The 27,829-nt window shown below is 40.3% G+C and overlaps 1 protein-coding gene across 3 annotated transcripts in view; it reads left to right on the top strand.

Annotated features, from left to right (window-relative positions):
* Nucleotides 1-27,829, top strand: part of RAPGEF4 (Rap guanine nucleotide exchange factor 4) — a 237,287-nt gene that overhangs the window by 19,196 nt on the left and 190,262 nt on the right. For all 3 annotated transcript variants that reach the window (XM_018572340.1, XM_018572346.1, XM_018572344.1), the window contains exons 3-4: nt 2,667-2,755; nt 9,290-9,436. In XM_018572340.1, the coding sequence (XP_018427842.1) occupies nt 2,667-2,755; nt 9,290-9,436 (236 nt within the window). The remainder of the gene's footprint in view (nt 1-2,666; nt 2,756-9,289; nt 9,437-27,829) is intronic.

The raw sequence follows: 27,829 nt of genomic DNA, 5'->3' as shown, positions 1-27,829 counted from the left end.
TCATTTAAGACAAGTCCTTACACCAGCATGGGGGCGGGGAAGTTAGACTTTAATGTCACCTTAATGCTTACCAACAAAACTTTTATTTGTAACAACAGCTAATTGTTTTTTTCCCCTCATCTCCCATTCACTTGACAATGTTGTAATTGGTATATAACATGTGCTTTCATTGTTTTACCAGGCCCCTTCAGCAGGATTATCAGAAAGCTTGAATTCTGCTCCAGTTGCTGGCTTAGCAGGTTTCAAGCTTTATGCTAACCCTGATGAAGGGAAACATGCTGGAGACTTTATGAACACTACTATAAAATTATATCTGGTCTTCAGATTTTACTGCCTATCTGAACTATACAACGATTGCAGAGGATGTAACCCTACCCGAATCTATCCAAATCGAAAAATAAAAATAAAAATGAAAAAAAGTAAAATAGGTTTTTAGCTAGATTTTCACATATACTAAGCACATATTTAGAAACATATAAATAGATTTAATGGTGTAATTTGCATCTAGCACTACTGAACATAAACCATTACAACAAATGAGAGTTTATATACAATGGAAAACAACTACAAGAGCAGCTAAAAAATGGATTGCTTCTGGAACAATAAATGACATGGGCTAATAATTACTTAAATTATACACTGTAATCATTTATTTGTCATTATAACAATTAGTTTGCAGTATGTTATGTTACAAATGCTGGAAAATAAATGTTGGAAAATTAATAGTGTGTTTAGCGTTCATAAAATAAAACATTTTTCCCAGCATCTACTTATCATACCCTTTAACTATATAATTAAGCATTTTTAAATGAGGTAAATAGAGATTACAGTTGCAAAGTGTGTTTTGTCAGCATTTAATGTCAGCATTTGATGTAAATGTAAAGAAATGCAATTTCTATACTTTCTCTTTAATCAAATAATATATTTAAATGAAAAAAGCTAAATTTCTTAGTACATTTCTTTGAACTTGAGTTCGCACTTAAAGAAATATCTTTATACATATATCTATATACAGTAAACTCTCTGATATCCAGTATTCAGCTAAGCGGAACTCCCATATAACCGGCAAAAACAAAATCCCCTGTGTACTCACTGTTCTGACGATCTGCCTTCTTCTTGGAGAGGGAGAACAGGCTCCTGCTGGATTATCCTGGGAATGTGTGTCTGAAAGATCTCTGAAAAATGCTGAGTTATCCTGCAAACGGGTGTCTGATCGATAGTTTGTGACAGTTCTGTGTTATCCTGCAAACAAGCGCCACCTATTGATCACTCCTGGTATTGCAATGTATTGCTAATGGTTTAGTGTACAATATACTGTTATCGTATGGGGTATAGCATTAGTTAAACACATGTTTAATCTGGCTCTGAACGTTTCTCTCTCACCTTCTGACGTGACCTTGCTTCAACAGAATTTTCCCTTTACCTGGGCAGCTAAATATATCCCGTATTTGGGAATAAACCTGATGAACTCACTTGAATCGCTCTACGCCTCCAACTATATCCCTCTCTTCCGCACCCTCAAAGATTTGCTCCTATCCTGGAAGAATCTACCTATCTCGTGGCTTGGCCGGGTCTCGGCAATAAAAATGACTTTTCTCCCTAAATTGTTGTACCATTTAAGAACTCTGCCAATCCCAATACCCTTATTCGCACTGAGATCCCTTCAAAACTCCGTTATGTCCTTTATCTGGCATCATAAGCGCCCCAGGGTAGCTAGACGGACTGTATATCTCCCAAGGTCAAAAGGAGGTCTGGGAATTCCGAATCTGTTAGCATATTACAAAGCAGCCAAAATAGCACCATTGGTGGCCTTACATGCCACTACTGAGGTTCCGCTGTGGGTTCTCCTAGACTTGCCCAATGCTCATCCTACTGCCCTCTCTACATTGCCATGGCTGCCGCCTATTCTCAGACCTGAAGAAAATAGGTCACCAGCACTCCATAAGTTAAAATGAATGAGTCCTTTTAATGGACAATGATGTCACAGAAATCCAACATGAGCCGACGTTTCGGGGCCACACAGGGTCCCTTCTTCAAGGCAAGAGATGTGACCTTTCTAATAAGAAAGTACAGCATTAGCCCTGTGCATCTTGATTGCTTCTGCAGAATGAAATTCCTGGTGATTACCATATATGTTAGCAGTGAGGGATTCCTTCTCCAACTTATTTAGCTGAGTGTGTCTATGTGTGTATGTGTAATTTAGACATTCTGCTACAAAGAGCTAGTAACAACACAGGCTAATCAGGTCTATTTACAGCATGGTATTAATCCAGCTTCCTGTAATTTATGTGATACTAACGTTGCACTTGCCACCTGTTGACTGCATATAGAACATATAAACATTATATCCAATATTCCACATTTAAATGACTAAAAAAAAAGTTAAAAATATCATCATTCATTTTTTATTCTATAGATACATATTCTAAAAAAAATGCATCCATAAACACTGTGCATTTCTTTTAAAATATACGGTATTGAGTGCACTGATTTTAGTACAGTTACATTGTTTGCTGAATAGTACTAACTGCTTTTATTTGTTCAGTGGAAATGGCCTTTTAAATAGTAAATTTAAGATAGTAAAAATATAGTTAAAATAAAAATAAATAGTATAATAAACACTTTGTAATGGCTATGAAAAAACATTGTTTCTCTTTTAATTACAGTGTATCGCCAAGGCGACATCGGCACAAGTTGGTATGCTGTGTTAACTGGATCATTAGACGTCAAAGTTACTGAAACCAACAGCCATCAGGTAAGGAATTTTAATTAGAGGTGCACCAAAATGAACATTTTAAAACCGAAGCGAAAAAAAATGTCGGGCTGAAACCGAAAGTTTTTTTTCTAACTTTTTCAATTTTAAAAAAATATTTTATTTTTATTTATTTTTATTCAATATTTTTTACTTTACTTTTAGGGGCTTTGGGGTAATATTAGGGATCTAAACAGACCAATGATATTTCCCTTTTAAAATAGAAAAAGAGATTGCGAACACAGAGTCCTCAATCTCTTTTTCTGCAGCCCCTGTTATAAATGAACAGGAAGCCTCTATACTGAGAGGGTTATTCACAAAGCTAGCCGAAGGATCAACTGTAGCTTTGGCTGATCCTTTGGCTAGCTTCGGCCGCCTGAGCCCTTCGGTTCAATAGAACCGAAGGGCTGCTGTACGGGCTATTCACTATAGCCCGTACAGCTCCCAAAGATGACCGAGCGGCACAGTTGATAGTGTAATTGCTTACGATGTTAATTGTGAATGTGCATAAAATGCCATCCATCATTTACAGCCATGGATGGCATATTATGAACGGTCACAATTAACAATTAGAAAGAAATACTTTGTCAATAAATGGCTGTTTTCTCGTTCATCCCGGTGTTCGCAAGCTCAGATGGTCAGGCCGGCAAATTCGACTGGGTCGGCATTCTCAACAGAATACCGGCCACTCACAGCGCTCTCCTCCCGCAGCGCTCAGCCGCCTGTGAGATTTTCATTCCTCCCTTCTGGGACACAGAGCAGCTCCCAGCAGGGAGCAAAGTAAGGATGGATGCACCGCTATATCAGCAGAAAAATTGCACTTTCGGCATTTAGCCAAAAGTGCCATTTTCGGCGGCCGATATATCAGTGCATCCCTAGTTTTAATACTTCCTTACTTCCATACAGACACTCAAGGCAGAATATTCCTCTCTGTTTAAAAATTCTAACTGCAATGAAGTTACCAACTCAAGGAAGCTGAGCATAAATACAAGGCCGTGAACTCAGTGCTGGAAATCTGTCTTTTGTACTCATTCAGTAGATGCTACAAAAACGTGGGATAAGCAGGATGTATGCAAAATTTCACCAACTATAGAAACAATTTTGCCCAATTCACATAGTGCCTCAGGACTATTACACACAGCCCTTCATGCTGTCCTTCAACACACAGTGTACGTGTACTCAGTATTACCTGCGGTGTTCCATGGCTCTGTATCATAAACAGTCCTGAACACTTCTCTGTTGCATGCAATGGCCTCTATACTCTTTATAGTACAGGAATGGCCTCTCTCCTCTGTTTTACAGATAGTGCCTTATGACTCTTCTTTACATGTATTGCCTCCTGCCTCTGCTACTCCCAGCTGACCACAGTCACCTTTCTATTGCATGCAGTGCCTTATGCCTCTCTATAGCATGAAATTCTTCACATGGCTGTAGTCCACAAACAGTTTTTCTCCTCTTACATTTGCTTCATTTTCAGTTTGAAGGGTTTGAAAAGAAAGATGCAGTTAGTGTACCAATTGTAGAAAAAAATACCAGGTGTGAATTTTCGCACAAAATGTCTCCAAATCTGCGCCAAATAAATAGTGGTAAAAAAAAAATAGTTTGTCAATATTTGGCAAAATACAGGTGTGTAGTAGGATGATGAAGCAAGACAATTACACATTCTACTATGTACCAAATAAAATATATGCACTGCAACATAATAGTTTATGTGACATGCAATGCGTCAAAATAAAATGTCACCTCTGACAATTCACATTCCTCTTAGTTTATCTGGTCCATGGTGTTTCACTATTGTATCTTCAGAAGGGTGAATCATTATATCACTTTAGCTTTGCACTGATTTAGCTCCTTATAGGAGAGTTAGAACGTTGAATAAGCCTGTTAACAGAGAAAGGAAAAATTGGTTATCTTGGAAGAAAGGATGGTCTAAGCTTTAAAATGATCGTTTATACAAGATAGCATGTAAAGGAAGATAGTTAGAATGGTGAATAAGCCTAATAAGAGAGAAAGGAAAAATTGATAATCATGGTAGAAAGAGCAGTCTAAGATGGCTAATGATCCGAATGTCAATAATATTGATGATGAGGTATAGAAAATTATTGAATGGTTCTCATTATTAGTTTTGCAATGTGACAAATGGATGCAGATATATGTATATTAAAAAAACACACAGACCAATAAAGTTGAAAATATTTTAATGGTTATAAATAAAAGCTTTTAAAGGAAAAGTGGGTAAGAGGGCAGCTTTTAAAGTAAGGTGCACATTATGCTGTATGTGTGTGTATATCTATATATCTATAGATATATATCTATAGATATATATAGTGTAATATAAAAGGGTAAGCCGTATTAGTCCAGTAGACAAGATGTCAAAAAAATATATAGATAAAAATTAGGACATCGTGGTTAAAGGACACCTGGGACAGGGGAAGTATAAAGACCATATCTTCGTGGCTTTCCTCGCTATTATGCTTTCCCAGATAATGTATTTCTATTAGTACTAGTTTCCTATAACATCTAATTTGTTTTTTGTTTTGTTTTTTAATATGTTTGTTTTTAGTGTTATCCTTTGTTAGAGACATACAACTCCAGTCATTAGGAAATTTTGTTCAGACATAACAATCTTGATGAATGTACTAAAATTACTAAACTTTTATTTCATAATTTGTTGTGTAGGTCCTAGAGAACTAGGTTGGACAGCACTGGCCTATAATTATCTATGAAACTGATTTGGCTTTTTTTTGGTCCACCAGGTGGCACTGGAATGTTAGATTGCAAAAAGAACATCTGCTGCTTTTGTCAGTACAGCACTAGCAAACTGGCATAAGCTGTTCACGCTGTATCCTGCCTATATAACAATCATTTGTGATCACAAACAACTACAGTGCCTTATAGCACATTTAAAGCTCTTATAATTGTATTCCTTTTCTAAAAACAAACATTATTATTATTATTATTATTAATAATAATAATAATACAATGACAATAATTGTTCTATACTTACAGTATGCATTATGAAAGGTGCACACACTCATATATGCAACTGCTATGGATTATTCTTACTCCTTAAATGGCTTAGTTGCAGGGCAATTTATTTGTCTCATTTTTATCTTAACTGATGTCCTCCCAGCCATGTTTCTCAGCGTGTGCACTTCTACAAGGGAAAATGTACAATGCACAAATTCACTTTCACTTAGCATGAACCTGCCTCGGGTGGCACAAGGCACCTTCTATTACCGTTACTATCCAAAAAGCCTCCTTTGTGCACCTCTCTGCTACAGTTTCATGTTTTTAGTAAGACCATGACTCTAACCTCTAGGCTAAATTCTACCCACCTGCCTGCTCCTCCATTAAGAATGGCTTTAATGGCCACTGAAGTTCTGTTTTTGGAGAGGGTGGCAGCAGCAGGGCCTGGCTTTGCAGAAGTGGGTTCAATAAATAATGTGATAGCAGGTACATTGTGGCGCTGGATTGTAGGCAAGAATCACTTCCTTCCCCGGTGTGGAATTCAGGTTATGGTGGGAAAGAGTGGGGCAACAAAAGGAGTACTGAAATTTAAGCAACATTTGTTTTCTGCTATTGAATCTAGCATCTGCCATAGAGGATCCAAACTCTGACGTAAATATATCTTCAAAGACTATGGGGTCTATTCACTAACCTGTCGAAGGATCCAGCCGTAGCTTCGGCTGATCCTTCGGCTAGCTTCGGCCCCAAGACCCCTTCGGTTTAGTAGAACCAAAGGGCTGCTGTACGGGCTATTCACTATAGCCCGTACAGCTCCCGAAGTCGGCCGAGCGGCTCAGTGGAGCCGAAGGCATATGCCTCGGCTCCACTGAGCCGAGGTGAAAGGCGAAGCTGGCAGGGCAGAGCCAGCCATCATCTCACGGCTGGCTCCGGCCACTTGCAGAGACATATCAGCGTCCCCTGGTTACCAGGTAACCAGGGACGCTGATCTGTCATTACTCTCCCGGCCGCCCGGGGATTCTCCCGCTGTTAGATAGCGGCTCCCGGCCGCCCGTGAGAGAAACACTTTCTCCCAGAAAGGTTTACTCTGCTCGATCGAGCAGAGTAAACCTTTCCCTGCTCTGTTCTTTTTTTTTTTCTTCTGACATCAGAGCCGCTGGCCGCCGTCAATCAGCAGAGGGGACCTGAAATTCTCCGTCAGGTCCCCTTTTAATGATTGACAGCAGCAGAGGGCGGGTGCAGTAGCTAGTTTGCTATTGGCTATTGCAAAGTGAAATAGTCAATAGGAATCTAGCTAATCATTCCTATGGTGGTTTTAAAACATTTTTTTTACCACCTGGCCAATAGAAAACAGTTGGGCAGAGCTAGCTGTCACTGCTTGCTCGGCCCAATCATTTTCCATTTTGTTTTCTACTTTTTTAAAACTATTTTTCTATTCTGCTCGGTACCACAGAGGTACCGAGCAGAATAGCCGAGCCGAATGCTCACTGCTGTTCGGCATCTATGAGAATAGGCCGAACAGCAGCGAGTAGCCTGTCAGAGGTTCGGCTTAGCCGATCCAGAAGTTGGATCGGCTGAGTCGAACTCCTTCTGCACTTCGGGTCGGCTGAGCCTGTAGAATAGTGACTGAAATGGAGCTTTAAGATAAGCCATGTAGAGGGCCATAGTCACTCATGGTCACTAAAACACTATAGTAAGAAGCAAAGCCTGCTATGTAATGAATTAGTATGGCTGACCCCATGTAAATAAAAATATAGACTATAAATAGAAACTTTTTTGATTTTTACAGATTGACAAAAGTATTTACTTTAGCATGACCATATTTATGTAAATGTATAAACATTTTTTTATAGATTCCATACATATTTTGGAGTAGTAGTACATACACCGTGCATATAGAGAACATCTTGGAGCTACCACAGTGCTAAACACAATGCTTTATAGGAAAACATTTTACACAAGCTAATAATGTTACAGTATGCTAAGATGCTGGAGTTGTAACCCCTCCGTGAACTGCTTACACATTATTTATGACTCTTGAGGTTATTCATATAAGAACTTAAAATGCTTTACTACCTTGCACATTTTTAAGTTGCGAGACTTCATGAGAGACACTTATAAATAATGTCCAACATTCATCTATGCATTTATAGGTCTTGGTATTGTGAATTTTTACTTAAAGCAGCCCTTTACATATTATAAAACTAAAACACTGCAGCAGGAATGTAAAGCATATGCCATCTTATGTCTGTACATATCTCCCGAAATGGCCTCAAGCTCTCTGGGATTCCCAAAATCTGGTATGCCCTAATATGTAAATGCTGACTTGAAGAAGGAAAGTCAATGGCTGGCCTTCCCCTTTTTGCCTCTGATTACTTACAATAAGCTCTTATATGTGATGTGTAAGCTCAGTAACCAATAGTGGAGGCATATAAACCTTCCTGCTCCAAGTTGGTATTACCAGTACATGTCAGAGCACCCCACATTTTGATTGGTTCCAAAACACTCAAGAACACTTCCACAGGTATGTACGAACACCAGTGGAAGTCTTCTTTAAGTTCCAGGTGCAACATAGATAAAAGATTAGAACCTCTTTCGCATTCTCATTGCTGTTTTTGTCCCCCACTGGGGGATTTCCCCTCAGTTCCTTTAAAACCCAACAGGGATATCGAAATTAAACCTGACATAAGTTCTTATCCTTGCCCCACTCCATCCAAAACTCAGAAAGTGTTTATTTATTTTATTTTATATTATTGAGAACTCATCAAGAGAGTTTGACTATGGAATAGGTATGTAGTTATATTGGTAACTCTAGTGAAGATACCAAGGATGGCCTACTAAAGCAGTGGAGGATCTTCAAAGAATAACTTTGATTTAAACTTCAATGTAGTGTTAATATTCACTTCAATTATCCAATCTTGTGTAAAGCAAATTTCTGTTTCCTTTTTTCATCTGCACATGACTGGATAAGTAAAGTAAATATTCACACAATTTATTGTTTGAACATTTTCAACTCCTTTAGTAAATCAGCCCAAACATATCACTAAAGTCTGTGAAAGATTAAATAAGCTATCACAGTATTCAACTTCTGAAAAAGGAAAAATTAGCCATAGATGAAGTTTTTTTAACACAGATATTGGCTCTTTTTGATGTTGTTACTTTAAACATATGTACACGTATGTCCACAATAAGTGGCAGTATGCCAAATTGAGGGTGATTTGCTTTGTACTTGGTTTAGCCACCCATGTCTTTTTTCTACATCCTTTCCTCCCTCCCCTGCTTCTTACTGGCACCTCTTGCAATAGCAGTAGAAGGTAGGTAGAGGAAGTCTGCATATACTGTTATCATAGTGATGTGGCCATTCATCCCATAGCCTTAATGGTTCCTTGGCATACTAGAGAATCAAGTGGAGGGCAATAACACCCTGCCACCTACTGCTGTCTAAAGTGACATCATGTCTTCTATCAGCCTTTGTCATGCATGGTTTAAATTGGCTAAAGCCCCATCAATGCACAATTACTTCGTCTTTACACAATTATATGTGCAATAAAATGTCCGTTTTCACCGTAGGATGCAGTGGTTATATGTACACTGGGAGTCGGAACTGCTTTTGGAGAATCCATACTGGATAACACACCCCGACATGCCACCATTGTTACAAGAGAATTCAGTGAACTTCTGCGCATTGAACAGAAGGACTTTAAAGCTCTGTGGGAGGTAAGCTTTCTGGTTTACTAATTAAACATTAAAAAGAGCAGCACTACTGAGGGTGCAGTGGATTTGCAACTGTTGGGAATATGAAGCTATGTGCAGCTTGAAATCCAAACACTTTTGTCCTCTTTGGAGATCTGGGGTGCTTCCTGATGTCCCCCTTGCGCTACCAGAGGCTTTGGAAGCTCCAAGCAGCTACAGCATAGCAGTAAAACAAAATGCTTTAGGGCCCATGAAAACTAGGGGGTCCGGGTATCATCCTATTCTTATTATTTATTATAGTGATGCTCATATTACATTCTTTGCACAAAAAAAGGATGCAATTTCTCTTTTTTCCACATGAAAATGATCTGATGTCGTGCTTCCATAGACTTACTGACTAAAGAATTAGACATTTACATTAGGTATGAATTAATACTTTTGTATTTACTCTACGGTAACACTAAATAATATTGATTTCATTGATGTTATATTGCATCAATAAGTCATTTTGGTAATTAGTTACCAATATTTGTTGAATGGAAATATTTTTAAGGAATTATGAAAATCCATTTTACAGTTTTCATATTTAGTGTTTGTTTTAACAACTTTGTATTTGTGGAGTGACATATGTAATCCGTAAATAACAAACGGAAACACAGATTACAACAGTTGCTTGAAGATACCAGATCGGCACTAGATGAAGCATCTTTGAATCATCTGCAGAGACATATGTGGTGTTTGGAAATGGATTTCCCTTTGCCTAGAGTATCTGTTGCTACGTACTAGTGGCAGACTGGCAGACTGGCAGACGTACCCTTCTAAACGGAAATAGGATCCAGAAAATTTAGATCTAATAAAAATAGCAATGACTAGAATAGTGAAATCTGTCAGAATAGTCTGTGCTCTTGGATGTCATCATAATATAAATAGACAGTTTTTATTGCTGTTATTGAGCTGTGTGGGAAGCAACGTGCATCAGTAGGGACTTACTTATCTGCACTGTCTCTCTTGATTGGAAAGGAATAGTTACTTTTGGAGATGCAGTGCAAAGATGCAGTTACATAAAGTTCTTCTCCCTTCCTCACACACTATGTCCTGTGCCTGAGCATTGCACTTTGAAGTCAATGGGATTTACAAATTGTGAAAGGCATGCCCATAGCAGAATAGAAAAACAAATTAATCTAAGGGACCTTATGGAGTTGATTTACCACATTAGGGCTCTAAAGCTAACAATAATTATATATGCATGGTATCCCAGGAAACCCCAGGAAGCAGTTGCCAGTGGAAGGGGGTAGTGGCAGGTGAGGTTTTGTCTTTTCTTTCTGTTAATGTTTTTTTTTTTAAAATAGGGCATCAAGCCATGCCCTAGAGGGAATACACAATATGAAGTCCTTACAAACACTTTTTCTGGACCTTTTTAGAGTGGAAATCGATTGTTACCACTACATTTTTTGGGTTGTAAAATTAAAATGAAAGATCTTTAAAAATCCCATAAAAACAAAGACAGAACATTAAGGGGTCTATTTATCAATGTTTTAGCCAAGATTCACACAACATTCAGTAATTTTCCTTCAGTGAAAAATAGGTGAATATTGGGTGAAAAATGTATAAATAGAGTCCCTAAAGCTCCCACCACATCCTAGTGGTTTTTGACCCTATTGACCCCAAATGCTGAAGGGCAAGCATTGGTAACCATTTAGCTACCATGCTGTTATTAATCTTTATGTGTAGTTCTTTCACTGATGTTTATGTTCAGTTCACTGGAAATTATTGGATTCAGCCTCTTTTTTAGGTAGGAACCCCTACTGTGATCCAGGGCTCCACTAGAGAGATTTCCTCTTTACTTCTCTTAATCTTTCCTAACTTACTTTTCTCTCATTTCCTGTTCTACCACTTTTTTCCCCACTCACTTTAGTATGTTACCCCTGCTCTATTGAAAGCTCCGACTTGTCGACCTCTCCGACTGGGCACGTCACATCCGGTAGCTGCCAGTAGGAGATGTACAGCAGATGGAGCAAGTGCGAATGGGCAGAAAATCCTTGTCGAATTGTCTATCTACCCTGTTTCCCCGAAAATAAGACCTACCCCGAAAATAAGACCTAGTGCTATTTTTGGGAATTGTTAAAATATAAGACCTACCCCGAAAATAAGACCTAGTTGTGACCATTCCCAGGGCCAGTGGTGGCACAAGGGGGAACTTGAAGAGGCGGGAGAGAATCAGCGGTGCCAACGAAGCCAGGGCTAGAGGAAGCGAGGCAGCACCGGAGGGAGCAGAGCAACATAAGCCGATGCCTCCTCTATAGAGCCGGCTCCTGTCACAGGCGGAGTGATACCAAATGCACTCCGCCTGTGAGAATTCGATAGTGAAAGTGCGCTTCGCTCATCCTGGCAAGCGATTGGTTAGCAAATTGCTCTTGGAAAGGTACGGCACCCCTGATTGCCCTGATCACCATATTGTTGGACATGAATAAATGTGGATTGTTGTACATAAAAAAAATAAAAAATAAGACCTACCCTGAAAATAAGACCTAGTGTGTTTTTTTGAGGCCAAAAAAAAGACAGTGTCTTATTTTCGGGGAAACACGGTATTGCCACTGCGCCTGCGTGGCTAGTGGCTCATCGGATTCTATAACCTAGTACAAACTTATATTTGTCCTGGTTTATAGAAGCCGATAGCCGCGCAGTCAAAATGGCAACTGTGGTTGTAGAAAGAATCATGTGGCTGCGCAGGCGCGATTTCCTGGGCATGCGCACTAGCTTGATCTGCTGTAGATCTCCTACTGACTGTCATCGGATGTGATCTCACCAGTTGGAGAGGTCAACAAGTTGGAACTTTTGATAGAACACCCCCCCTCTCTGTAACCCTATAATATATTTATTTTTATTAAAGTTGTGAATATGTTGCACTTCACATGCGTTTGAAATGACTCTCTAATCCTCAGCCTTCCACCCAATTTTTCTCTGTATATAAAAAAAAAACTTGACAGGGGGTTCTAATCCTCCTCCACTCTATTCCAAACTAAAAAAAAAAAGTTTTGGCTGCATTCAGTGGTTTCTATATGTCCTGTAATTACATACAAACCAGTGAGAGGAACCACTGTTGGCGATCAGAGGAGCAGGTATTCACACATCTGGAACAGTGGAATGCCTGCATCATCTTAAGACATGGGCCACTGGAAGGGGTAAGTATAAATGGGCTACTTTTACAGCACTAGTAATATCTATAAGTGACCAGTATTAAAGCAAACCTTGCATTACAATGCAAGGACCACTTGTCTTGCAGCCCCCTACCCCCTGAATATAAAATGCTAACCTAAAGCAATAAAACATTAGATGAAAATGACTGTATAAAAATAAACACCTTACACCCCAGCCTCCGGCATTCTTGCTTGCTGATATCACTTTATATGGTAAACTGATAAAGCTTAGATCTCCAAATCCCTTCATAACACACTCCTGCACAATGCTGAAGTGTCTTCTTGTGAGACTTCACATATCTCATGATGAGAAGAGACAAGAAGCTTGGGTGTAAGGTAAGTATTTTTACATTTTTCTTTCTTTCTTCTTTTATGACTTCATTGATTTTAACTAGCATTGTTGATCAGGAAAGGGGGCTGATAGCTAAGGGCTTCAACAAAAACAATGAAAGAAATGTCATAGAGATTTCTCATACTGTCTTAGATGCAGAGACCTGTAGTATCAGCGGGAGGCCGTGAAAACCCTTCCTGAGAAAATCGATGGATGAAGCATTTGAATCACTTGCCATAACTCAGGATGTCCAGTTCATAGAACAGTTGTGCAGTACAGTGTACGGCTATCGAATAAACAATTTTCCTTGCTTACCCTTCGCTTTTATAACCTAAACTGATGCTGGAGAGTAGCTGAAAGACTTAATGGAGATTGCGAGGAATCTTGGGCCAGAGATCACTAAAATATTCATATGATGAGTGGACAGTTTAAGACTGCAACTCTTAGCAAATTCATCTGATTTACAATCCACTCTGACACACATGCCCTAGAAGGTTTATGATGTCATTTCTCCTTTAAGCCCTTCAAGTGACATGTCCAAATATGTTCCAGGGTCACCTCTGGAAAACCCAAAGGTCCTGAATGGAGCAAAAGATGAGCACTGCCTTTCTTTCTTTAAGTGACAGCGTGAGATTTAGGACAAGGAGAGCTGTAGATGTACTCTCTGTTATTGCTGGCATTGCCTCTGCAGCGTCTGTCTAGAAATATTTTGTCAAAAGGGTGCTGACAGACACAAAAAGATGCTTGAAGTTAGAGTAGGCTGGTCTACACGGAAAAAAAATGACATGCTATGCTGAGGTCCTATTTTCTAAAAAGCAACAACTGCTGTTGATGTAAATGACTGTTTTCTGTATCGGAGTATGCGTTGCTGATAAAAATGCTAGGTTATATAAAGAGAATCTGTCACATCTAAAGCCAGATCACAGTGTTGTGAGAGCAGTGTGAGAATTGCAAGAACGTTTTACATTACTGCTGCAGTGGCTCAGTAATCAGAAGTTGAAAATCACCAGGTTTGGTACCTTTTATGTAAATCTCAGGTATCTTTGGCGAAAGTTACAATACAGTCGGAGCTCTCTACAGTGCTGTCTGCAAAGCTACCTCGCATATTAAACTGACAGTAATTCATCACAATTGCTCTTACAGGGAATAGTGTACATATTGTTTATACGGTACTTAAAGGAGAACTATGGGGTTAGGGCTTTTCCCCATAGTTCTCCTAAGGGTAACGGGAGGACACAAACTAGCGTCCTCCCGTCACCCTAAGCTCAGTATACCGTGAGCTACAGCTCACGGTATACTGAGACGCCACAGCTGAAACGGATCCCAACAATTATGCCTGGATCCGCCCAGCTGCGTGAGTGACAGCTGGCTCTGTCTATCTAGAGGCAGAGCCAGCTGTACCCGCCCCTCCCCCGTCCGTTCTGCCAGTCAGCGCTGGAGGATCGGAGGGGGGAATCCAGTCCCTCCCCTGTCACGGCTCTCTGCCGTGACAGGATCGAGAAGTGAGCGAACGCCGGCATACCGGCGTTCGCTCACTTCCCGATCTACTGAGCCGACCTGTGACAGTTTCATTGTCACAGGTCAGCTAGAACTATGAGTGAAAAGCACTCACCTCAAAGTTCTCCTTTAATTTGAGCACTGATAGGCTAAGGAAACATGTTACATTGTAATGATTAAACTGCTACTTGTGACAACCCACCCATGTATCTCTCACAACAGGCTTCCTTTAAGCAGGAAGCAGAGTAATGGCTATGAGCATTTGATGGCTCCCTAACAATGACCTGACAATGACAAAAGTGTTTTATCTATTCTGTTGACACTGCCAAAATGTCAGTGCTGCCCTTTAGATTCTGCAGTGTTACATCAATCAATCTGCCCATTCTTTCTGTGAACTACAAAACACCTGTACCCTATGTTATGGAAAAAGAGGGAATGTGTTCTGTAGTCCCAACACACTTCCTGTCATAATTCTGCTCCTCAATAGGCACTATATTGAGTGAGTGTTGTCAATGTAGGACAGGAAGTGTGTAATTGGCAGAATCACTCTGGGACAGGAAGTGTGTAATTGGCAGAATCACTCTGGGACAGGAAGTGTGTAATTGGCAGAATCACTCTGGGACAGGAAGTGTGTAATTGACAGAATCACTACGGGACAGGAAGTGTGTAATTGGCAGAATCACTGTAGGACAGGAAGTGTGTAGTTGGTAGAACCACTCCAGGACAGAGAGTGCGTAGTTGGCAGAATCACTTTAGGGCAAGAAGTATGAAATTGGCAGAATCACTCTGGGAAAGGAAGTATGTAGTTGGCAGAATCACACTGGGTCAGGAAGTGTGTAATTGGCAGAATCACTCCAGGACAGGGAGTTTGTAGTTGGCAGAATCACCAAAGTAAAAATAAAGTGAAAAAAATAAAATTAAAGCAGCCACCTCATCTAAAGACGGGATGTAATATGTTTCATTTGTTTCTTGAGTTTAGATACACATTAAGATAAATACTGCAAATATTGCTACAGTATCCCTTCTCTTTAATATGTCCTTATGACACCGTGTCCTGTTCTTGTTACTTTTAAGTCTGATATGTATTCTTTTATACTATGACCAGAAAGGTCAGATATATTTTAGTGTATTAAGTATAAATAAACATTACTATTACTTCTCCATCATTTTGTGTTTGGTCACTCTTTGTATGGCACTGGAAAATAAGCGTGTACCTATCATCTGTAGGACTGTACATAACAGTATCAAATAACAGTTTGTTAGTTGTTTATATCCCTCTTAGTGACCTATGCAGCTCAGAGAAATGAAACAAATAAGCAGTTATTTAATACTGCTTTGCTTACTGAGGAGCTGAGGGACAGAGTATGATATTAGAACGAGGTCAGACAGTTGAGGGTGCAAAAACTGCCTCATGTCTGGGGGTCTCTCAGTCTTGGCTCTCTCTGCAAACATCAATCTCAGACAAATTAAATAAAGATAAATAAGGGCAGAGAATATAGTTAATTAGTTGATTAGCTTGCATAATTATAATAATTTAAGGCTCAATCATAATGCAGTATATGCCCTGATAAAAGTACTATAGATTCAACCACTGCTTGTGAAGATGAAGTCATGCAAGAGTTATTGTATATACCTGTACTGCTGAAGAAAAGTATACGCCCTAAGGAGGTTGGTAGGGAAAGACAACATTGTCCTTTATTGTCCAGTTTTTTTCTTGCAACTGTTAAGGTTTAAGGGTATTTTTGAAGGGTCTCTTTAAGCCTAGCCTTCTTTGCAGATACAGCCCCATCTGCTCTGCTTCTATTTAGTGGTTGGTATCACAGTGAAGTAATGATGACGAGTCTATCACAATGAATGCTCCCACAACCTATGCATGCTTTGGGGCCATGACAAAAGTGTAGTTCATAAATGTAAATCTTTAAAAATACACAAAAACCTTCTTAGGTAGAAGAACTAAATTCAGTTTTCTTCTTCCTCCCCTACCCTACCTCTTCACAACATTTGTTTACTATGTACTGTCATTGCAGGAGCATTTTAACAAATGAGCAACCTTTGACCGTACTTTCCTCTTTTACTCAGTACTTTACACTACTTTTGCTCAGAACGTATAAAGACCAGTTTCCCATTTCACCAGTCAGTTTATTTATTTATTTCAGGTATTTATATAGCGCCGACAATTTACGCAGCGCTTTTACATAGTTGCACATTCACATCAGTCCCTGCCCTCAAGGAGATAGGTCCCTATCTTACAGTCATACATACTAGGGCCAATTTAGGCAGCAGCCAATTAACCTACCAGCATGTCTTTGGAGTGTGGGAAGAAACCGGAGTACCTGAAGTAAACCTACGCAAGCACAGGGAGAACATGCAAACTCATTGCAGATAGTGTCCTGACCGGGATTTGATTGTTTTACATTTTATGAAATAGTTGAAGACAGATGGTGAACAAGCTCCAAGAGGTGCCAAACACAGGCTGGTTGACAAACTTCAGTTTGGTACTTCTTTATAGATAGTCCTCTTAATGTAGAATTTATAGTCCAGTGAAAGCAGCTCTCTATGATATAGTACTATGGAGCATGCATTAGAGGACAGATAGTACAGTATTTGTGTTCTTTGCCTTGACTTGAATTCTCCATAGGAATATAGAAAGAACTGACATAGGCTCTGTGCCAATGGGCTTTTGCTTGTGTGGATGGCATTGTAGCAGTTATATTCTTCATAGCCAGGTCTATCACTACCCATTCTTCTTGGTTACAGAGCTGTTCATTTACTGTATGCTCTAGCTTTTATGTGTCCACTCTACATTTTCCTGTCTGTTAGGTATATCTTGTCGAAAGCAGGGTAGTTTAGGGAAGCAGGCTGTAGGATTACCTGATACTAAACTGACCAATAAATTATTTGCATGGCACATATCTGCTGGCCGATGGACACAATATAGAAGAAGCTGTACCATTGTGCTGAAGCTTACTGTCCTAGTACCCTTGAAACACCATATCATGTAAGATAACAGCAGGACAGATCCTTGTGAAACAATGAAAAAGAACTTGAAACAGAGGTTTCTGCTGTGCTACAATAGAGCGTGACAGAATGTGTCTCGCCAGCAGATTTCCTTCCTTACAGTATACAAAACTCAAGAGTATTTGTTTTCAGGAAGAATATTAAAATTAGAATAGTTTAGCTCTGTCAGTTCAGTTTCCTTTGGATTTACAATATCTTTGAAGTGAATCGTGTAGTCTATTTCTATGGGCAGGAAATAAGGTTTGTGCTGGCCAAACGGTCAGCTCTCTCTTTAGCAGATTAATGGCACGGTCCAGTGTGTTATCGCATACTGCAACATGGAGTTCTATTTTAGGCATCAGTGCTACCCAAACAACTGCAGAGAATAAAACAATACAAGCAACCCCCAAGCATAGCAAGAGAACAGTTGGCTCTAGATATTATCTGTGCTGTTGGTAAATTTGCAGGAACATTTAGTAAACTTTAGCTACTTATGAATGGGTATTAGCAGTTTTCTGTGTTAATTGTATGGCAATTATGCATGTCAAGGCAATTTTGAAGACAAGATTTGGAGGGCATTAAATATAACTGAATTCTGCCTTTGGGTAAGGGTATAGCTCCACTTCTTTGGTCAAAAATATAAAATGTAAAGCAGGGCCATGGGGCATCTCATTATTGTTATGAATGCTTATGATACACCATACACTATAGTATATCTGAGAGCATGAAAGACTTGAAAAATTAAAACACACTCCATGATTATATTTATACTGGTTCATTGAGGTGTGTTTCCCAGGCCATGGACGGCCTCAAGATAACAAATAATACTAATAAGTATTGTTATTATTAAAGTATACAAAAAATTGTAATTGTAATAAACACATAGATGAGTCTAGAGTGCCACAGGGCCAAGGTAAGTAAATTAACATACGTGGTAAGGGATGTTATGCATAATGATATGGTCAAGGTTACTGATTCCTTTTTTTCCCTGTTCTTGTAGTCTATTATTATTATATTTTTCCACTTCACCAGTAAGCTGTTTTTCACTTAAGAAATATAATGAAAGACAGCGTGTGAACAGACTCACAAGGGTGGTCGACAAGCCTCATTTCAACACTTTTTTATAAATAGTACTCTTATTGTGGAACTCTTAGTCAAATGAAGGTGGTTCTTCTCAATATATCACTATGGAGTCTGCATTAGAGGACAGATGGTACAAAATGTATGTTTCTCCTTGCATATATACTGAGTGGCCAGATTATTATGACCATCCCATCAGTACTTCGTTGGGCCACGAGATGACTCCACGAGATGACTTCGTTGGCCCGCCTCATGACTCCACGAGATGTTGAAAGGTTATGCGAGGAATCTGACACTGTACTCTTGCCCTTCTGTTGTCTTGTACCAGTCTTTCCACTCTCCTTTCTGCCCTAAGATTGACTAGTCGCTGAGGGCCACAATTCGCACGTTCAGACCCAGATTTTTGTCTGACAGTCCAGTCTTTAAACACTTTAACAACAGCTGCTCTTGAACACAAGGAGAACAATGAGGTGAGTGCTTTTCACTCACCTCATAGTTCTAGCCGACCTGTGACAATGAGACTGTCACAGGTCGGCTCGGTAGATCGGTAGGTGAGCGAACACATACCGGGTTCGCTCGCCTCTCGATCCTGTCACGGCTCTCTGCCGTGACAGGGGGAGGGGCTGGATTCCCCTCTCCCCGCTCCGATCTGCCAGCGCTGACTGGCGGAACGGACGGGGAGGGGGCGGGTACAGCTGGCTCTGCCTCTAGATAGGCAGAGCCAGCTGTCACTCACGCAGCTGGGCAGATCCCGTCATCTACGTCGGGATCTGCTCCGGCTGCGGAGTCTCAGTATACCGCAAGCTGTAGCTCGCGGTATACTGAGCTTAGGGTAACGGGAGGACGCTAGTTTGTGTCCTCCCGTTACCCTAAGGAGAACTATGGGGAAAAACACTGACCTCATAGTTCTCCTTTAACAAATTCTGCTGTTTTGCTGATACTCGCTCCATGGCTCCGAGCGCCAACAATCATCCCACATTCAAAAGGCTGTTAAATCGCATTGTTTACCCATATCTTCCGAAAAAAAATCACTTCTACTGTCGTGGTAAACAACCTGCTTCCCTATTTATAATGGTCTAGCAACGTCAGCGCAAAATTATAGCTAATTATAGCTAATTTGCCTACAAACGTCGGGTGGTCATAATAATCTGGCCACTCAGTGTATATACAGTATATATATATATTACAAACTTACTAAATGAGTTGTGAGTTGATGGTTTTGGGCTTGTTCGATGTTATTCATTTGACATCAGTTTGAGAAGCTTTTGAGATCATTCAGAATTCATTGACTTCATTGAATTGATTGACTAATGCATTTGACCTGCAGTTGATTTCCTTTTGACCTTCTTCAAGCGGGTTATGCATTCTCATTGACACAGGCCTTTAAAACAGTGACAGCTTTGCCAAAAAGCATATGCAGTCTAACATACAGGGGGAGCGAGATATCACTGGGTTCCTGGATCTCCTTAAAGCCCCTCTGAGGGATTGCACCTTCTTCACTCGAGTAAATATGGAGAAATTGTTTTTAAAAAGGCTTGCATTTTAAATGCTAGTTTCCGGAGATAATGTTAGTTGCCTGGCTGTCATACGGACCCTTTGCCTTGAAGAAGGGGGAAAATTATAATTAACCCATGCAGTGGGGCTACCCCCGCACGGCAATGCTTAAGTGATTCTTTTTTGTCTACAGAGAAAAATAAAGATGTTATACTTATCTGATACTCTGAGCCGGCTTGCTCTTAGACCGGTCCCTGGAGCTTCCTTCCCCCTCTGATGCAGCAGTCTAAGGTCCCGTAAATCATCACTTTCTTTACACATTCTATAGAACAATAAGAAGCCAATGGACATTGCATTGCTGCAGCGTAGAAGGAGACAGGCTGGAAGGAGCACTGTCACAGCCAGCCAGCTCGGAACATCAAGTGAGTATATCTTTGTTATTTTCAGTTCTAGAACAAAGCGAGCAGTTAACCCTTGCAGTGCAGGGGTAACCCCCCCTGCAAGAGTTAATAGTAATTTTCCCTGGCGTTCTGCTTTCAGTACTTTAAGTTACTTAGGCCTGATTCACACCTGGGCGTTTTACAGCGCGTTCCTACACGCTGTAAAACGCTCAACATGTGAAAACCAATGATTGCCTATGGTCATGGTTCCCACCTGGGCGTTTTACAGAGCGTAGGAACGCGCTGCAAAACGCCCTATGCCCAAAGAAGTACAGGAGCTTCTTTGGGGCGTTTTGCCGCGGGTTTCCATTGGTATTCCCGAGTGTGGATCGGGGTTAACAAAGCGGTAACCCCGAGCCACACTCGGGAATACAGCATACAGGTCTTACCTTGTCCGCGATCCCCGCTGTGTCTTTGGCGGCTACCGACTTCTGGGTTCCGTCCCTTGCGAGCGGCCTCGTCACAGGGGGGGCAGAGCCGGCGGGAAGTTTAAAAGTGAAACTTAAATTTTTTTTTTTTTAAATAGAGAAAATAAAGGAAAAAACAAAAAAAAAATCATACCGCCAGTGAAACGTGCGTTTCACTGAACGAAAAAACGCGAAAAAAACGAGCTGAAAAACTAGCATAAAAAAAAAGCTCAGATGTGAGCTCAGCCTAACTCAGAACAAGTATGCAGATAAGGACTTCTGACCTTTCTTTGACTATACCGATTTTCATACAAGCTCAGGTTTAGTGACTTACAAAGTATTGAAGCCAGAGAGTGAGCAAAAGAGCCACAAAACTAGCATTTCATAGGAGGTCAGCAATGGCTGCCGCAATTTGTCCCTTACAGTAGGTTTACTATAAGTTTTAAGCAGTGAAATGTTTTAATTCAGCTACTCAAAAGGAACCTTTTCTGTGAATATATACTGTGTAAGTATTGCAACATTTCGCATTACCATACTTTTGAATATCTATGACAACACGGAGTTAGCTTCATTTATATTGAAATAATATTTTATCTGTCCTCTTTTTTTAATTCTGCATATAGCAGGATATTCTTCAGAGGTGTCTGTTATCTGTCTAGAACCTAGGGCCACTGGTCTCTTTGAAATTGGATCACACGTTTACAATCTAGACACAAAAGATGAATCTGTCCTGAACCTTTGTAGATACATAATCAATCCACAGCTAAGTGAAATAGTTATCTTCCCTTTAGAAGGGAGACTTGGTTCAAGCAATTTCATTTTTTCCCTGCAAGGAATTACCTGTACTATCTCAATCCAGCTCTTAAATATGCTGGCTAGCATGTAGTTATCAATTTATCAGGGGTAATTATACTAGACGGCACACAGACACTTGCTCATACAGCCCATGAATATATTTAATTATTTCCAAAATATTGGAATTAGGAATGGTAAGCTTACCAGCTGACGCAATGCCTTGGGGGAATTTCTAGACTGTTGAGGTTTTATTTTTTTCCAATATTACCAGGGATAATTACCTCCATCTATCTAGTTATAGAAAGATATCTTTCATTGTTAATGAGAAGTTCTGAAAGTGTTGATAGCATGCCCCACACTATTTTACAAGAATAGAAATAGATTGTCGAGTTGTTTAATATTTTTTATTTATTTATAAAATAGGAATTTTTTTACTCACTGTAAAATCCTTTTCTCCAAGATTCAGAATCCTTTACATGTGGGTATATTGCCACCTACTAGAAGTATGGAGAACTAAAAGGGGCTCAACTTCCTGTAGTGGCTAAAGCCCTTTATCTCCTGAAGAACTCAGTTATAGCAAGCAGTGAGAACAGTTTAAGCATCCTTCCCACAACAGAAATTCAACCATGCAAACAGGCCAACTAAAAAGTAATACCCATAGGGGGATGGAGCTGTGTCCTCCAATAAATATCAAAGAAAAGGACAATAATTACAAAAAAATCCTATATTCTCCTTCAGGCATTGGAGGACACCATAGACAATTATTTATGTAATTGACACTTTCATTTCTACTGTTACAAGAATAAATTTATAGTCCGGTCATTCATCTGCCACTACCTTCATCTTGTCACATAATCCCCCATACCCAAAAGTTCTGCTCTGTTAAAGTGGACCTTTTACTGATATCTTAAAAATAACAACAAGCACACCTGTAGAAATGTTTAGTAATAACAATCTACAAACAGATACTTCTAGATAACTGCCGACTTTGTATTCTTTGCATACCTTGTTTCTCTTTTCTTCTCCAGTCTTCTGACAGTGGCCAAGTTTACCAAGGGCAGATTACTAGCTCTCCTATTACTTCCTGGATTTCTGGCACGTGTGGCTAGACATGTGACTAGGACATGTGGCCATGGACATCATCTCAGGGGAGGAAAATGCTTTTCCCTGAGATCTCGTGAGATTACAGATGAGATTTGAGAGCAATGCTCTGTAATCCCAGTGTGCATTGTTTTGACAAACTGAAGTAATTTGCCCTTTTAAAGCAGGAAGTGAATGCTCTGCAAGTGTAAGAATTTCACAATCGCAGCATTTTACACCGGATATGTCTATGTTATTATTAATCATCATGCATAGAGGGATGCATTGGTAGAATTTAATTTTTGAGTGTAAAGGTCCGCTTTAATACAAAGCCGTGGGCCTTCCAACAGAAGGAAGCGTGGACTTTATGGGGGTGGGCCATGAACAGACATTGTTACTTTGCCTTGAATGTTTTCCAGCAGTCGTGCTGATCCAGTGTCCTCAGTATTTCTGAGTCACTAGCCAGAACAAGCATGCAGATGAGAGTTTTACTTTGATTTTGCATGTTGAATGCTTCCCCTGGTTTAATGACTCAAGGAATAATAAAACAAGGGACAACCAGCCATTTTTAAAAGTAGGTCAGCTTGGATATTTCTCCCAGTGCAGATCAGGGACGTGCGGTCAGGGGAGGCAGAGCCTCACCTAGTTTTATGGAGGAAAAAGCTGTCAGGTTCAAGTCTGATGCTGACAGCTTTTTCTCTATTCAGATCGGTTGCAGAACAGGGAAATCCTCCCCGCTGTGTAACCTGTCATGGACGAAGTGCTGCCTGTTAATTACAGGCAGCGCTGCATCCAGCTTTTGACAGGTAGTTAGGTTACAAAGCAGTGGGCTTCCCCACTGCATGTGTAACCTAACTTGGTGAGGCAAGAGCTGTCACAGCCTCTACTCTTTGTTAGAGGCATGGGCTCTGTGGATGGTTTGGTACGCTTTACTGCCAGTTATCCACCCCCAAAAAACAATTAGCTGTAAAAAAAAATAAAAAAAAAAATCTTATCTCAGCCTCAGCTTCTGATGTTTTTGAAAGTTGAGGATAATGCCACCACACCTCACTCTTGCCTTTCGGGAAAACTAGGAGCTCAAAATCCCTTGAGAATGCACTCTTGCAATGGACTGGATCGCAGTGCCGTTGGTTTCAAACATCCATTTTGCCCTGGAGGCAACACTAACATCACCTGTGGCTCCTGGAAGCAGAAAATAAGCCAAAATAAGCATTTTTTTATTTTTTGTCACAACTCTATTTTTTTTCCAGCTAATTGTGATAGGTACATAAGGTGAATCTCTTTTTATTGTTGAGGAATTTTTGAAGCTAACTCTGTTTGTAGGTGGGAGATTAGCAGTAAAGCAGACCTTGCATTTTGCTAAAAGGTCCATTTTAAGTTCCCATGTTTTAGATTCATTCATATCCCTCTGCAATTTAGTGTGACTGCCTTGTTAATTAGTAATGGTTTCAGTGTTTAAATGATTTCATAGATAATAAATTGTACAGTAAAACATCTTGTACAGTACAAAAAATTTTCCTTCAGCAGGAATTTGCCTTACCCATTCCAATAGTTGAGACTTTGTTACTTCTTTTTCTTTTTTAAGTGCATTGTGTACTGCTGAGTAGTTCTGAGGTAGGCTTTGGGGAACTGTGAAGTCAATCTCTGACAGCCAGGTTTCCTCTGTTAGCTTCAGGGAAAGTGTACAGTGACATGGGAGCAAGAAGTCAGGAAAGAAACCTCTAGGTGCATCAAAAAAGTCAAGGAAATGTCATACAGCCGGAAAACACACAATTCCCACGCATAGGGGAGAATTCTGCTGCTTATGTCTAATTATCAGCCAGGTAAGAACACTGGAAAGGAGGTCACTTCACAGTGCACCGTGTTCAAACTGTATGCGTCGAAATACGGTGCCTTGTTCCAGAAGGGTGTTCTAAAAATTACAAGAAAAAGGAATCAGTGAGCCATTGATTAAAAGCTACAATTGTGCTAATATGTGCTCAGTTTTAGCTACATTTGATTTCTAGTTAATCCGCTGCAGCAAGAATCCAGGGATTACTTCACAGGGTCACTGGGAAAATATATCCTGAAGCCTGTGATATGTAACATCCCCTCTCTCTCTGTATTCCTGCATCACCAATCACATTCAAACATGCATAACGGGCTTCATTCTGATTGGGTTCTGCACTGGGTTCCTCTACATCACAAACAGGGTTGCTAACTGCTGACAAAAGGGAGTGGGACATTGACTAGTATATTACCGCAATGTCTGGATAAAAATTGAATTGAATAGGTAGGCTGTGTATCCTGTCTGTTTCTCAAAATGTTTTATTTTTATTGGGGAGTACAGTTAAAGCCCAAATCTAGCAGGAAACATTTTAAATACTAATTGCCTTGCAGGAGCTCCTGCTGCAGTACTCTCACATACCTGGCTGGAAACCAAGCTGGGCAGGGGGAGGCTTCACTTGCAAACCTTGTGCAATTCTCCTAAAGGTGGTGACAGGCAGAGTGATGACACTGGGGTGCACAAATGCCTAGGATGCAGGTCAGATGAAGTCCTTGCAGATGTTCGGGTGCATTGACCTGCAGCTGCAGGATCAAGACAGTGTGCAGAAAGTAGCAGGTCAATGTCGATGATGTCTGGACAAAGCAGTACCAAACCACAGCATCAAACCAATAGCCAGATCAGGGTCAAAGTCACAAGCCGAGGTCAAACACAGAGAAGTAGAAAAAAGGCAGCAAGTCAGTAAGCAGAAGCGGGGTCGAGGTCACAAGCTGAGGTCATCTTCTTTGGGAATCAAGTTGCAGGTCAGGTCACATGGAAACACGAATGAGCTGAAGACCAGTCAGCAATTAGCTCAGAGTCCATGCTGGCTTAAATGGGCACCAACAAGTATGTCTGTACTCCCGTGTGCATGCGAACCGAGGCTTACACCCATACGCATGAGTACTAGTGCATCCTGTTTGTGCGCACAAACACCAGCCAGAGCATGCTTGCCTATTATCCTCAGCACGGTAGCAGAATGTGTATGAGCATGCACCCATATGGGTTTTCCAGTGAATCCTGGACCATCCTTACAAGTACTTACTTTGTCTCTGGCACTGTCCTCCTCTATGATTCAGTGCTGTTCCTTTTCACAGTTAAATGACACCCAGTGTCATTCAGTACACTTAATGGGATCCCATGGCATCATGGGGGAAAGGGGGTGCATCTTCAACCTGCTCTGGGCACACTGGAGAAGGCTATAGGGAACAGCGCTGATGTCTCATCAGAGAAAGAAGAATAGAAGAATAGCCTGTAACTACCGTACCTGTAGATTTAAGGTATGTATACAGTGAGTAGTAAAAAAGCAACAACAACAAAAAGACAAAATGAGGCGGGGGACTTCGGGGAAGGGGAGTTGTCCCAGAAAGCTGGGATTAAATCCCTAGACATATTAATTCTGATGATATATATCTTATGTAAAAACTGGGGGAACATGTGGCAGATGAGGTTTAATGTCGATAAATGCAAAGTAATGCACTTTGGAATTAAAAATAAACAAATGGGTTATACAATTATGGGTATGCCGCTGGGGAAGTCAGAAATGGAGAAGGATTTGGGGGTCATTGTAGACCACAAACTGAAAGGTAGTTTGCAGTGCCAGGCTGCTGTAAACAAAGCTAGCAGGGTCTTGTCCTGTATTAAAAAGGGGATGTATTGCAGGGACAAGTCTATAATTTTGCCACTTTATAGATCATTGGTTCGACCTCATCTGGAGTACGCGGTCCAGTTCTGGTCACCAGTACTAAGAAAAGATGTCCTTGAGTTGGAAAAAGTCCAGCGAAGGGCAACCAAACTAATTAGGGGTATGGAGGACCAGAGCTACGAGACGAGGCTACTAAATTTAAACATGTTCACATTAGAGGTGAGGAGATTAAGGGGGGATATGATTTCCATGTACAAAATGTTTAATGGTGGTAGCAACATTAGCGATAAACTGTTTAAAATTAACTCCGTTACAAAAACTAGAGGCCATCACCTAAAATTGGTGGAAAAAAAATTCCAGCACAAGGTGCGAAGGGGGTTCTTCACAGTAAGATCAGTTAGGGTCTGGAACTCACTGCCACAGGCGGTGATTTCAGCAAATAATGTGGAATTGTTCAAGAAACTTTTGGACGATTTCTTAAGGGACCGTAATATACAGGGGTACGGGTACTCCTAGAATGAGATCCTAATAGGTTGGACTTGATGGACTAATGTCTTTATTCAACCTCAAATACTATGTAACTATGTAACATGCTTGTAATACCCTTACGGTACATTTCAGTGCAACAGGAGTTTTTTTTTTCATATTGGGTGTAAATCAAGGATCACTACCTATCTGCATATTGGCTATGATCTGTGTAGCCAAGAACTGTACAGTCACCTGAAATTACATAATTCCAGTATCCCCGTCCAGGAAATAGATTCTGACTGGATGATGCCTGATCAAACATGGCTCAGGGATTGTCAGTGGGATTGCTGTGATCTCTGTAACTTGTATACATACACATTACTTAGCATGCGCTTAGCATGCACTTAACAAAATAAAATATAGGTGATGCTAGGTGCACTTGAACTGCAATATTTCCTTTATCAGATTTGGCTTAAAGCTTTCTTTTTTTTAAGATGACCTGGAAAAAATTAGGCATGGAGCCTGGTTGGTTGCTATGAACATCATATATATTTTCCCATAACGTTTTAAAATACACAGAGGGCATTGTGTTGATGCCTGACCTCCCATGTTTCCTCTGTGTGTAGCTAAAGTCTGGGTGTGGATGTTTGATAGTATTTCTGTTTATCTTGGCCCTGAATGACAGATTTATATATTAATCATTCTCCAGGGACATTATTAGCAAGGCTGCTCACAATACAGGAGGTTTCCGGACTCCAAAAATAATTCTGCTTTTTTCCTGTGTTAAAAAAAAATTAAACACTTTTTCTAAATAGATAAAGATGATTCATGTAAATCAGTGACTGCATGCCTTTATTTTGTTACTATTGGACACAAGGGATACAAATTCTACAGTGATGTTACATAAGAAGAAAGTAACAGAATCTTGGCAGTGTTCGGACATGACATTGGTTACAGCTGCTC

Source organism: Nanorana parkeri, unplaced genomic scaffold, assembly GCF_000935625.1.
Source record: "Nanorana parkeri isolate BGI_ZX_2015 unplaced genomic scaffold, ASM93562v1 scaffold44, whole genome shotgun sequence".
Lineage (NCBI taxonomy): Eukaryota > Metazoa > Chordata > Amphibia > Anura > Dicroglossidae > Nanorana > Nanorana parkeri.
The sequence above is the reverse complement of the archived record's forward strand: the minus strand, read 5'-3'. Positions and strand labels throughout refer to the sequence as shown.